This window comes from Gossypium hirsutum, chromosome A03, assembly GCF_007990345.1.
Source record: "Gossypium hirsutum isolate 1008001.06 chromosome A03, Gossypium_hirsutum_v2.1, whole genome shotgun sequence".
Classification (NCBI taxonomy): Eukaryota; Viridiplantae; Streptophyta; class Magnoliopsida; order Malvales; family Malvaceae; genus Gossypium; species Gossypium hirsutum.
In genome coordinates, this window is record NC_053426.1 from 8296088 (window position 1) to 8309212 (window position 13125).

At 33.9% G+C, this 13125-nt stretch overlaps 1 protein-coding gene across 2 annotated transcripts; it reads right to left on the bottom strand.

The window, feature by feature from the left end:
- Positions 1-1206: 1206 nt before the first annotated feature.
- On the bottom strand, positions 1207-11773 carry LOC107885946 (ribosome biogenesis protein BMS1 homolog). Of its 2 annotated transcripts, none has more exons than XM_016809714.2 (18): positions 11465-11773; positions 11222-11368; positions 10336-10426; positions 10108-10226; positions 9754-9944; positions 9426-9636; positions 8137-8374; positions 7611-8044; positions 7294-7447; positions 6603-6805; positions 6124-6470; positions 5713-5809; positions 5417-5635; positions 3981-4220; positions 2845-3054; positions 2278-2547; positions 1956-2159; positions 1207-1814 (listed from the first exon to the last, which is right to left on the bottom strand). In XM_016809714.2, exons 1-18 carry the CDS (start codon positions 11597-11599, stop codon positions 1650-1652), a joined length of 3675 nt encoding a protein of 1224 aa, XP_016665203.2. In that variant the 5' UTR covers positions 11600-11773; the 3' UTR covers positions 1207-1649. The 2 variants fall into 2 exon arrangements, with proteins under 2 accessions (XP_016665203.2, XP_016665204.2); XM_016809715.2 differs by having other exon boundaries at positions 6603-6802; positions 11465-11756.
- Between the last annotated feature and the right edge of the window lie 1352 nt (positions 11774-13125).

The following is a 13125-nucleotide window of genomic DNA, read 5'->3' on the forward strand; positions in this document are numbered from 1 at the left end:
AGTAAAGTAGAATTAATTATTATATTTAAAATAAAATTATTTATAACTTATAAACTATAAAAAATTATTTCAATTATTCACAGTCTGCATGACTCGAGTTGATCCGAATATCAGAGAATCTAAGCCTAAAAAAATTCAAATTCAAAAAGGTTTGAGCTAAAAAAAAAAAGCCTAAATTTAAGAAAATTCGAGCATGAACTAATCCAAACCCAAAATAATTTGAATCTGAAGATAATCAAATTTGATCCTTCTTAAACCAAATCTTTTGCCACCTCTAATTTTTCTTAAGGGAATACATACAAGAGCAAAATCAAGAATTGTGTAATAGGTAGCCAAGATAAAAATGTCTTTAAAAAAAATTGAGGGGCTAAAGCTAAAAAATTTGTATTCAAAAGGTTTAAATTGATTTTTTTTTTAAACTTTTAGGAAGGCTAAAAATGTCAATTTTCCATTTAACAAAGAAGTTAAAAGGATAATTTAAATTACTAATATTTGCTAAGGACTAAAGTTGCAATTGTTCCGTCTAACAAAGGGCACTCGAATAATATAATTTATTTTTTAAAGTTACAACTAACTATTATCAACTATTTGAATCAAAACCAATCTTTATAAGCAATAAACTAAATAGTTTAACTTAAACTATCTCAACTAACTAACTAACACATATAATTTTCACATAATGGGAGCAAACCTTATTTTCATTGAATAATATAATATTTTTTAATATATATTTTAGGGATTTTTTTAACATTTTTTATATCATGAATATATATTAGGGTGAACTATAAAATTAATCACTTGTGTTTGGTTAAATTTACGTTTTAATCACCAAAATTTATTTTATTACGAAAATAGTTTTTAATGAAATTATCTAAAATGAAAAAAAAAATTAATGGCATTGCCTCAAAAGAAATAGTTTTTAATGACAATACTTAGAAATTTCAGCTCTTAAAATTATATAAAATTATAAAATTATAACTTTTCACAGTTAGATAACCGTTTTATAATTAGTAATACAAATTTATTACCAAAAATTAATACAAGGAAATAATACCTTATTTTAATCGCTTTACTCATAACTAACTAATCCTCTCGCCACAAGTGATCTCCACAAAAGTATTATTAAGTTGAATTTTTGTTTAGCTTTAAATCATTTCACACATCAACTAGATCACTCATTAGATTATACACATCAAGTCGATTCAGTTGAAACAATAATAAAGGCCCATGTAATTCAAAACTACAACCCCATTTTTTTTTTACAAAGAAAAGAACGAGAAAAAAAAAAGCAGCAGCTTTGAAATGTTAATTAAGAAAGTGCTTAAGACAATTCACTACTGGAATTTTAGAACAAAATTTGGGGTGCATATTACGCTGGCACTACTAGCTTACAAAAATTTATCACTTGTGCTGCTGCTTAAACAAGTTGCAATATTTAACAGCAAAGTAGGGGATGCCAAAAACCTTCATGGATCGATTGATGATTCATCCAACCACAACACCTTAAACAAACCAACATTGAGTCTCCAGTTGCGGTCAGTATAGTTATTTTCTTTTAAGATCCAATCGAGTTCGTGAGTTGATAATATTGACTTCCTTTGCCAAAAGTTTCATTGAACATACATGCATGCACACGTGCATAATGACCATCACGCTTCCACATGTCTGCGAATCTTTTTCTTTAGTTTGTCCTGCTCCCGGTATCTCTCTTGTCTTTCTTCTCTTCGACGCTTTCTTAACACCTGTTCATCCCTTGCTCTCTGTGCCTCTACTTCTTTCCGTTTTTGCTCCTCCTTGTGCTTTCGCTTCTTCATCTGCAAATTTAAAGTGATTTTTTCATTAAAAAGCTTCAACTGGCAAAACTATCAAATTAGAAGGATATGCAAAACGCTTTAGCTCGTCAAGGGATGGAAATATAAATATGGCGGCAGCAGTATCTAGAATCACACACAGACCTTGTCATTTCTAATCAACTGAAGGTGTTGAACAAGAGCATGAACTTTCCGTTCATGAGGCTCCATGACAACAGCTCTTCTATCTTCAAGAAGTGGCCGTTTCTGGTGTGGTATATTCTTGGGCTTCGATTCAAATGGAAGATCAGCTTGTAACGCCTTGGGGATCACAAGGGGATTGAATTTCCTTGGCTTTCTCTCAATTGGCTGTAAACAGACGTACATATACATGCACAATAAGAACAGTAAACGTAACAGAAATAGAGAAATAGCAGGAACTCATATTAAAACAGAAATAGCATTCATAAATCCAAATAAAAACGACCTTGTAGAGGGAATCCTTGTTAACAGGAATAGGAAGATTGTGTTCTCTCCTCAATTCTGTGACAGTTTTCATTCCTTGCCAGGTCTTCTGACGAGGTTGCAACGAAGTAGTTAATGGATTGTAAAACTGAGGAACTTCAACTTGAGTCCATGCACGCAAAAAGACAATGTCACTCATCAAAATTCGATCCTCAAAGGTGCACCTTGCAATTCCTTCCCTAGCTTGCCCTCCCTTCTTTTTGGGTTGATTACCAATCTCTTCCTTTGCTGCCTGAGGAATATAAAATGCCATTAGCTTTTAACTGCTATTTCTTTAAGCAGGACATGGATTTATTTTGGTTCTGTTAAGATAGCAGATAATGCTTTAATTACAGTCATACCAAAGCAAGATCCTAAGAAGGATTCTTAGGCATGGATATTCTCCACATTTTACCACTCATCTTTAGAGCAGTCACTATCAGAGAAGACTGGTTCTCAAAAGTAAATGCCATTGGCAGAATCTAAGATGATATAATACGAATAGTCATACAAATTTCAAGATTCTCAAGTCTATATGAACAAAGCATACCTTTTTCACCTGCCCACGGATTCCACTCACAGTTCGAATTGCTGCACCCTCAAACCGAGCTACTTCAAGATCTGAAGTAAACATATCCTTGATGAGGGCTGTTTTCTTGAATATTTTACAGGGGTATCCAACTAGCTTGATTTTTTTCACTATCCGTGCTGCATGGTTGAACTCAAGTACGTATGCTGTTGCTATGATGCGAAATGCTGCCTGTTATGCCAACTAAAAACTGCTTAATGAGTAGCTATAAGAAACAGAAAGGAAGAATGGAGAGAAAAACAGAACAAAGCTACAAGGCTTTGGAGTCATTCAGGCAACTCCGAGGGTTCAAATTGAAACTCACTCCAGATATACACTGTAAATAGTAGATCTAATAACCCCTGAAAATAACAAATTGGATAGTGTTGAGCTTTCATTATTTTACTATCCATTTCCAACCCTAGATTAATAATTCACACAACTTTAATATCAGAAAGGTTGTTTCTTAGAAAGACTAAACATGTACAATTCATTGACTATCAAACTACAGAAGTAAGACAGTACTAGAGGATTGCATTAGATTAACCAATATCGGGAATGCAATAGCCAAGAATTTTATATACAACTTCACCTGTGACTTGGAACAGAAAGCAGCATGGTCAAGGTTGAGTTGATGGTCTAGTGAAGCAATCAGTTTTGATCTTATAGATGACATTTCGAGGGATATCGGGCTCCAATCCAAACCAAGATATGGCTAGGATCATAACTAATAGGATTAAAAACTAGTTCAAGGCTTCAAATGGGCTTTTCTTGGGCTTCATGCGTAACTACAAAAAGGTTTTACCACTTAAACCTCTCATTGTATTAGAGGCCACATCTAATTTAGTTAAAGAAAAATATTTAGTTATCTGTATAACAATGATCCACCAGAACCAATAAATAAATGGATGGTGATGTAGGCTTTAATTTCCAATGGTTTCAGCTCACCAATTTACCGGCACATCAATAATATCTAAAGGGACTAACTAAATTGCCAGACAGTATTGTAAAGAGACTTCCCAGATTCTTGACCATATTATCACTCACCACCATCCTCACTTATTCCATATTTTATAAGGATCATAACATGAAAAGTACATAAAATTGAGCAAAGTGACCTGATTGTTAGATAAATTCTGAACAGCAAGCACTCCAGTCTTGGGTGGAGCAAGAGGGCCCCAAAACATAGCAAGGCAATGCATATGTTCTGGAGTATACTTGAGCATGCGATATCTTCCATTTTGGTCCTCAATGGCATAAACAGGGGTGGTCTGGTAACGCCTCCATCCAATTGAAACAATTATTGGATCTCTAGTCTTCAGCACTTTCTTGTGCCATCTGTGTCGTTTTAGCCTTGTCTGGAAGAAAAAGGAAACCTCTTAGGTCATGCATGTTCAATCACAAGATAGAATACAAACACCATAGGAATCACAATAGAGACACCATGCACCAGAATGTAGCATAGATTACCAAATTGTTATACTAAATATACCCTGTCTAAATCTCATCAAATTTTATTTCACAACCTTCCTATAGTTCAGATCTATATTTACTTGTTCAATAATGTTTTAGCTCTGAACTCTGCGACCAAAACGATTACCAATCGTTAAGATCCAATTTAAAATCACTTGACAATAGGGTTGGAGACAGAACCAGAACATGGGGCCACTGTAAACTCAAGACAGAACCAGTAAGGGATGACACCACTTAAATGTTAGAACTCCAATTCACATATAAACCCAGTATCATTAAGTGAAAGAATTGAATATATTACATGGAAAATAAATAAGTTTTACAAACAAGTAGAGGTCTAATACAGTGCTAAACATTCAACCTAAAACTATTTAACAATAAGTGGAAATGTTGTACTCCAAAATTCTAAACTTAACTGATGTGAGATAAAACCAATGTTCTAGCTCTGATGAATTTCATTGTTTTATCATACATGTGTATACGAACAGAAGCCAGGTTGGTTAATTACATATGCAACTCTCTAGTTTTTTGTATTTTTCACATAGAAAACAAATAGATTCCTGAACTCGTTTAAACAAGTAATAACATTTGAATCGAGAAGTAGCTTTTAACTGATTCAGTGTTCCACATTTTTCTATTTTGGAAACTTATTTCTTCTGAATTCATATAATTTATGGTTCGGATATTTACTACAGAGATATGAGCCATTTTTCAACGAGAAGCACCAATCCCTCGACAAGGCAAACAATCATGAAACAGCACTAGATACTATAATTTCTCCAAAAATCCATTATAGCAAGTCAAACTCACAAAGTAAAGATATTTAAAAATCATGAAGACAGAGGTTCAACTAAACTGGTGGGAGAAGCCACAAATTAACATGAGAGATGATATATAAGATTTTTCCTATATGACGCTAGAACTATAGATTAAGTAAAAATATCTTCCAATCCTTAAAGCGAAAAAGGGGGGCAACCATGGGTAGATAAAAACTAGAAAACAGTGCGACATATAGACAGGAGAAAGACTATTATTCAACAGTACAATAGCACAATATTAATAATCTTAAGCATGTTCTAACCTGCATGTATCCAATATTTTCCTCACCGAGACCAATTCCTCCAACCAAAATGGGATGACAGGGATCAAAATACTCTATCATCTCAAAAGGAACATCCTGAACTTCTAACCTTAGATACATTCCTGTTCGGAGTCCCTCAATTTCCAACCGGGTAGTCTCATCGAGATCCTCGAGTTCTGCTATATTAATTTGTTTCTGGAGTTCAATCTCTTCTTTCAACTGGAAGAACCGAGAAAGATTTAGAGCTTAAAACTAAAAATTAGATTATAGATCCATCAATAGAAATGCATAGTTACCTTGTCATAATACCCACTGTCATTCGCTTGACTGCGATGAAACTTTCCCCCATTTTGTATATCAGTTTCCTCTTCTGGTGATTCGGATCCATCATAAGTAATAAAAGTTAAAGGTTGCAAAAGCAAGACAGTTTCCCATACATAAATCTTACTTGGACAGAAATCAAAACCGGACTTTCATTGAGAGAATAAAAATCATGCAGTCCGGAAAAGGCACAAGTGCAAGCAACAATCTTGAGCATTGATGAGAAAATACAGACAGCAACAGCAGGAGTGCGTACCACATTCAAACCCCCACCCCCTGCCATTGATAGAATTTACCAATATAAACAGGAAGTGATGGATCCAAGCAGGCAGAAAATAAGAATATAAATGGCTACATTCAAAGTAGTTTAACTAATAAAAGGATATTGAGAATCAAATTTTGCACGGAGAGCTAGCTTTTTTAACCTCCGCTCCTCAATTGCATCATCATCTTCCTTTTGGATTCCACCATTACTAGAATCATCTTTCTGATGACTCTCATACTTCTCACCAGTTTCTAAATCTTCAAAATCACCATCCATATCATCTTCTTCAGTTTTAGCTTCTGACATTTGATTTCTGAGGGCACCTTTAGACCAATCACCAGTGACAAAACGATCACGAATACTCTCATATACTTCTTCTTCTTTCCAGTTCTTAAGTTCTGAAAATTTAGTGCATTTCGAACAGTCCTCAGTGTTGATGTTCCCACCATTTAATCCTTCAATCGAATTCTACAGTAATACAAAATAATATTAGAGTTGAGAAAATATAAACAAATAAAATTATCAACAAGATGACACACTGAAGCATCCATACATGCAAACTTCTGAAATAAATCAGTCATGCCTAGATCGAGGACACACCTTTGCCCTTTGCCCTTTGGGCTTAAAAAATTCATCTTCATCGCTCTCTTCATTCTCACCGTTGTCCTTCACTTCATTAGCGGAAGTGTTCGATATTGATGCAGATTTCCCATATACAAGCTGCATCAGGTTTGTATTCTGTTTTTTAGAGGCCCTTTCCACCAATGATGCTCTCCACTTTGATATGTTTCCCATGGCATCTTCTAGAAGGACAATGCTAAAATTGCAATTAAAAGCAAAACAAGAACTTGGAGGAAGATATCTAAAATGATAATTAACCACTTCAGAAATTAAACTGCTAGAGACACTATCTAGAGACGTCCAATGCTGGGCCCTATCACTCTGACATTTGAAAAGCTAAGTGTAAGCCAGGAAAGCAATTTTTTGTTAAATTTATATTTTTTTAATCAAAATTAAAAAATTCAGTTATTTACAACTAAAACAATTTCAGGCCCAGCAAGGCTTGAAATATAAATTTAAGCCCAAGTCTGGCTTCAGCAGACTAAGATTATGAGCCTAGCACTGAGTGTATATGCCTACCCTTAGACAGCTATGCTATTATGTAGCCAAAATTCATTATATTGCTGTATAAAACATAACTTCTACAAGCATAGCCTACAGCATAATGTCTATTAGTGGAGAAGTATTACATGTGTACAATAGAATATAATATATGATATATGAACAGTACCCTGAGACTTCAGATCCTCTTCATCACCATCGGAAAACTCTGAACCTGAACATGACTCATTATCTTCATTGCTTCTGTCATCTTCACCTTCATCATTGTCATCATCATCATCATCATCATCATCTTCATCACCTTCATTCTCTTCATCTGTACTCTGCAAGGAAGTTAGTGTAAGAAAAAGGTTTTTCCCAACAATACAACCTCAACAACGCATTGGAGAGAAGGAAAGGATATGATTTCATGACTCTTCTGCCTACCTGCTGTGGAACAAAACTAGGGTTCTTCAAAAACAAGCAAAAAGAATAATAACTAAATACCTTGAGATTACTATGATCAACACCGTCTCCAAAGATTGCTTTTCTCCTTTTCCTACCATTGTGAAACTCAACTTGTTCCTTAACTCGACCCAGCCGCTCTGACACATCTGCATTTCCTTCTTGAAAATTCCTACCTTCATTTTTCAGCATTGCACCTTCTGAAACACTTTCATCTTGATCTGAAGACTCTGAACCATCCAGATCAAAGTCACTTTCATCTTCTTCTCCATTAGACTGGTATTGCTTCAAAGGCTCTATATCACGAATTAGCTTTGGTGCTTCATCAGAACCCCTGTTGTGATCTTCAGCTTCCAATGAGCTATTAGGATTCTGACTAAAAAAGGAAATTTTACTCTTTTCCAACTTCTCATCAATTGGGTTCTTTATAGTCTGAAGTGATTTCACCAGGGCCTCACCAACATCTTGTTTATTTCCTATGACAACAAAAAGGAATGATAGAGATATGATCTAAAGATAACTCCAACAATAGGGCAAAAATTATGAGAAAATGAAAGAGATTAAAAACCTTTATTTGTTGTTCCCTCCATTTCATCAACTTTAGAATACTGAACAAAGTGGTCGTTAATGTTTATGTAGACTGCATCTTTGTCATACAAGAGATCCCCAAGTCCAGACATGGGGGCATAAAAAAGTTTTTCTTTGTCACGGAGTCCCTTCTTTTTTGCAGCTGATGGTAAAGGGCAAGGATCAGATAGGCCTGTAACACCAGCCAAGCTGAAGTCTCCAACACCGGCAATATGGACCTGATCACAAATTGTATATGAAACTTAGGTGCAACAAAACTTAAGTCATTTCCCAGATTGGATAACAATATAAAAAATTTTAATTGAAGAAAAAAAAGATCTGTTATCCATATTGAAAGTGCAATCCTAACAAGCATAGATGATATTTATAACTTTGTTTCCATGTAGAAAGTCAAAATCAATTTTATTGATAAAAACGTAAGTCATGAATACTGGTACTAAATGAAACAAATAAATGAAAACAAGCATGTAACACCAGCCATACAGAATGCTTGCAAGAACCAAATCCATCCTAAGAGCTTTCACCCTGGTGTACTCAAAACTTTAGCACTATTTCAAGATTACAAATATCAGATACCGGCCTGAATTAGATTTCACCCTAAAATACAAATCAAATTCATAAATCAACATACCAGTTGTGGTGGATTTAATCATATAATAAAGAAAATACTGAATTTCACCCCAATCAGTTGACATGACATGTAACTCACAGAATAGAACAAAGAAATGAGGAACAGAACAAAAAATTAGCAAACACTAATTCACATGAGCACATTAGAAGCTCAAGATCATATCATTGATTAAAGAAATGGGCTTAGAACAAATTATCCAAAAGAAAATATATGGATTGACAGGTTAGTATCAAGGTAGAGACATCCCTAGTGAACCAATCTTGGGAGTAAACATGATTCACTCTTTTAAACATTAAGATCATCAACTACAGTGAGGATGCTTCCATCCATGGGAAACTTGATACTGATACGATATGAGGCTACCACAACCAAGTTCGTGAGGAGCCAAGGTTATTCTAGCAATATCACAAGCTAAGAAACCATATGATTCTTGTAAAAAAGAAGGTAAAGGCTGAAGCATGTGCAACCTCAAGTTCTAGGTTATAATGGCAATGGATGAGGCCATCTTTTACGGCAACTATATAGCCTTACTGAAAAAATATAGCAGAATCTTCACTGGTAAAAGCTTTTAAATCTTTAAAAATACCCAACAACATGCAGAATAGCAATGATTGTTAGAAAAGGTTCAAAGGGCATACCTTAGTTCCCTTTTTCAAATTACAACCTCGCAAATAACCGTAAAGCGCAACATTCCTATCACATTTACTGTTCATTTGCAGTCTCTCAGGGGGAGTAACATCTTCAAGACGGTCAACCAAGATATACGGATGAGAAGTCCTCCACGATAAAGGAGGGAACTTCATAACAGATATAAATCTTGCAAGATTGTGGACTTCTCGCTTGGGATACCTGTTAGATAAGAGGGAGAAGCAACAATAAATCTCACAATTTAACTTATTAAAGTACACTGCCATGGAATTTCACTGTTGAGCATAGTCAAAACAGAATCTTAGGTAGGATGCTTACTTCCCGTGAATGAGACCAGATAAATAAAACAATTTAGCTCCATCATATATTTCTGTCCAGAAACGGTGTTTGAGACGCTGTTTTGTTTTCTTTAGTTTTTTTACATCCTTAAACTTATCAAGGTGAGTAAGAACTCCCATCACCTTTGGAAAACCATGAACTTGCAATATGTTAAGGAATTCAAATGTTTCCTACAAAATATCAAAAAGCATCTAAAACATTAAAAACTCTCACTAAGTGGAACTTGACATTCAAAGAGAAGATGGATAAAAATAATAACTTTCAAATAAGCAGATTGCCATCTTCTAAAAGTTAAAGCTATGGAAAGCATAACAAAAATATTCAGTATCTCACCATTTCAAAGCCGTAACTTCCATCAATGAGAAGCAATGCTAGATCAGCAAACTTTGCAGCATCAATCATACCATTGATATCATTTGGACACTCAACAAACTGCAAGCGCCGTTGCTTGCCTAACAAGTTCAATGAATCCCACATCAGACAAGGAAGCCTCAACTCCACTACTTTTCTAAACAATATAAATACATATAAACAACTACTAAAATTTAGGGAGACATCAACCTGATACTATGGTTATTGGTCCTCGAACCTCAGGTAAATTATGCTTTGTGTAATGCTTTACGAGAGACTTGATTAAAAGAGACTTTCCAACCTGCAACAAGTAAAACGTTCAACAATAGTTAACCAATATAATCATAGGAAAAGACTTCTAGATGTTAACACAGAGTTAATTGTACACACCCAGACAGCCAGATAGACAAATTACTAAGTTGGCAAAAATCTGAAACTAGGCATCAAATGGCATTTGGAACAAACAATTTCCAAGATTTTCTAGGCGGCTGTTCTATCTTCAAGATTTCTCTACTCTATAAGGTCAAATATAAATAATTCCGAAGTCAGCACTTTAAAATCTACATTATTCTGTTATTTCTTGCAAACTACATCAATATTGATAGAAAATTCTTCCCTCCCCCTCTTTTCTCTATTCAAAAGTTTCTTCACCCTTTCTTTATAACACATATTAGAAGGCAAACATATGCTATCCTTAACATCAAAGCTCCTCACAGAACTATGAAACAGTGAAATCTCAAATGAGGAAATTAGTACATCCTCAAAGTAAAGGATCAATCCAATATTAGGCTAGACAGCACTGTTTCTCCTTCAGCAACAGCTCTCAATAAAGTATATATATTTCATTGGTCCAGGATGTTAGAAAAGGACTTTATATATCGTTATAATTTTCTTTTACACTCAATGTAACAGGCAGATCTGATTCAAATGGAACCACCTCTTTTTAAACTTAGATCTTATAGTGACAAACCAATTTAGACATCCTAAAACGACAATTAAATTAAAAAACTCCTCTGCCCAAACAAGATAATATCAATTACTTAGGTTCCAAAATATAACAAAAAGTAGAGAATAATCATGGAAATAAGAAATTTACCTGAGGGGGCCCCTGCACCACGACCACAAATGGAGGCAGCTCGCCATAAGAACGATCGATAACAGGAAGATGAAGCCTACGTTGTTCTTTCTCAACGGCACGCGATTGCAATCGCTTCGCTTTTGCATTGGAACGAAAAGCAAATGCCTAATATATAAAACGAAAGATTAATTAAAAAAGCCGAAATTAGTTAAAGCCGAAAAGCAAATTCATAGCAAGGAAAAAGGAGGAAAACAATGGAACCTTAGGGTTTTGCTGCTTCTGGTCGGAGTTTTGTTCCTTGTTTCTGGCTTTGGTTTTCTTTTTTGCAGAGGAACCCGAGTGGCGAGAGCGGTGAGCCTTGTGAGACTGCCCATCAGCGCCAATATCCATTGCCATGGCAGTTTCTTGGCGAATAGAAAGGGGACTGGCAGTAATATGTTTGGTACTACTAATATTATTATTTAAAAAGAAAAAGAAAGAAGACAACGAGCAACTTCGAGGGTTTAGCTAGGGTTCACGACCTTGTTTGGCTACGAGAAGTGGCAAAAAATAAGAAGAAAAAGCAAGAGAAAGATGGAAAGAAAAAGAAAGAAAATAGAAAAGGTCAAAAATAATTAATCATATTTAGGTTAAAATTTGTTTTGCCAGTGTCATAATATTATTTGTTTAAGATTATTTTTTTCTGAAGAAGGTAACAATTGGGATAATTTGTGTAATAAAATTATAATTTAGATATAATTTTTTACCTTAAATAAACTTTAGGTGCTTTAAGTAGGGAAACGTCATAATTTGAGATCAAATTTGTATTTAAGCCTTTGGTGAAATCCAACTATAGCTGAAAAGTAAAAGTAGAAATTATTAAAATATTAACTTTTGTTTATTTTTTTTCCAGCCTCAACCTTTATTATAACCTTAAGCAAAAGACTTTAAGCAAAAAGTAATAAAATAATTTTGATTCAATTTTCTTTTCGTTTGTGTTGGAAAAACGAATTTAGAAAATGCAACGGAAAATAAATTTAAAGAAAAGTCAGAATTTTAATTTTTTTTAAATAAGATTTTGATTGTGATATTTAAAGTATTAAATACTTAATTAAAATTGTACCTTTTCGATCGAGTAGTTTTCTTCGCTAACCTCAAGCTTACGTCTGTCGAGTGTAAACTCACTTCGAATAAAAAAATAATTCACAAAAATTACCAGTGGGATAATTTTATAATTTCTCTAAATATTTGGGTCAACTTGTAAATCAAAAAAATATATTTAGAAATTTTATGTTATTAAACTTAATCACTTTAATATTAAATTAATATAATATTTATTATGATAAATATTAGATTAAATTTAATATTAAATCTTATTAAAATAATAGAATATTTATCTACAATATAAATATTAAATTTAATTTAATATTTATCTTAATAATATTAAATTTAATTTAATATTAAAATATTAAAATAATATTATTTTTGGAATAAGTCTCAAATCAAATTCTTTGGTAGAGACCGGTAAGAATATAACTCTTCCACTACTCAACCACCGACGACCAACCACCACCGGTCATTGGGATGCCACTAGCACCACCGTGTCTAGTGATACATGTGTGACACCTTTACGGCATTCTAAGTCGGTTCAGTTGCTATCTATTCGGTCTGGTCAATGATGATCCAACCACTCTAGTCTAGTCACTAGTTAGGCTGTTGACCTGGTTTCACATACCGGGCTCAGTTTGACCAGTTTTTGGATTTTGGTTTCAATTTTGGGCTCCTAGGCTCATTTTACGACCTTAGGTCCAATTTTCAAGTTTAATTACCAATTAATCAATTATTTGACTTGAAAATTAACTATTAAAAAATCATATTAATTTTAATTGATTTGATTAATTTAATTTTACTTGATCAAAATTAATTTTTCCAAAAATTACTTA

What these genes read in the sequence shown, in the direction of transcription:
- LOC107885946 (XM_016809714.2), bottom strand. Translation starts at nt 11,599, where the DNA reads ATGGCAATGGATATTGGCGCTGATGGGCAGTCTCACAAGGCTCACCGC. An exon ending in AGAAGCAGCAAAACCCTAAG is followed by an intron (nt 11,369 to 11,464) that starts GTTCCATTGTTT and finishes TTTATATATTAG; the next exon opens with GCATTTGCTTTTCGTTCCAA. An exon ending in CCAAAGGGCAAAGGGCAAAG is followed by an intron (nt 6,471 to 6,602) that starts GTGTGTCCTCGA and finishes GTATTACTGTAG; the next exon opens with AATTCGATTGAAGGATTAAA.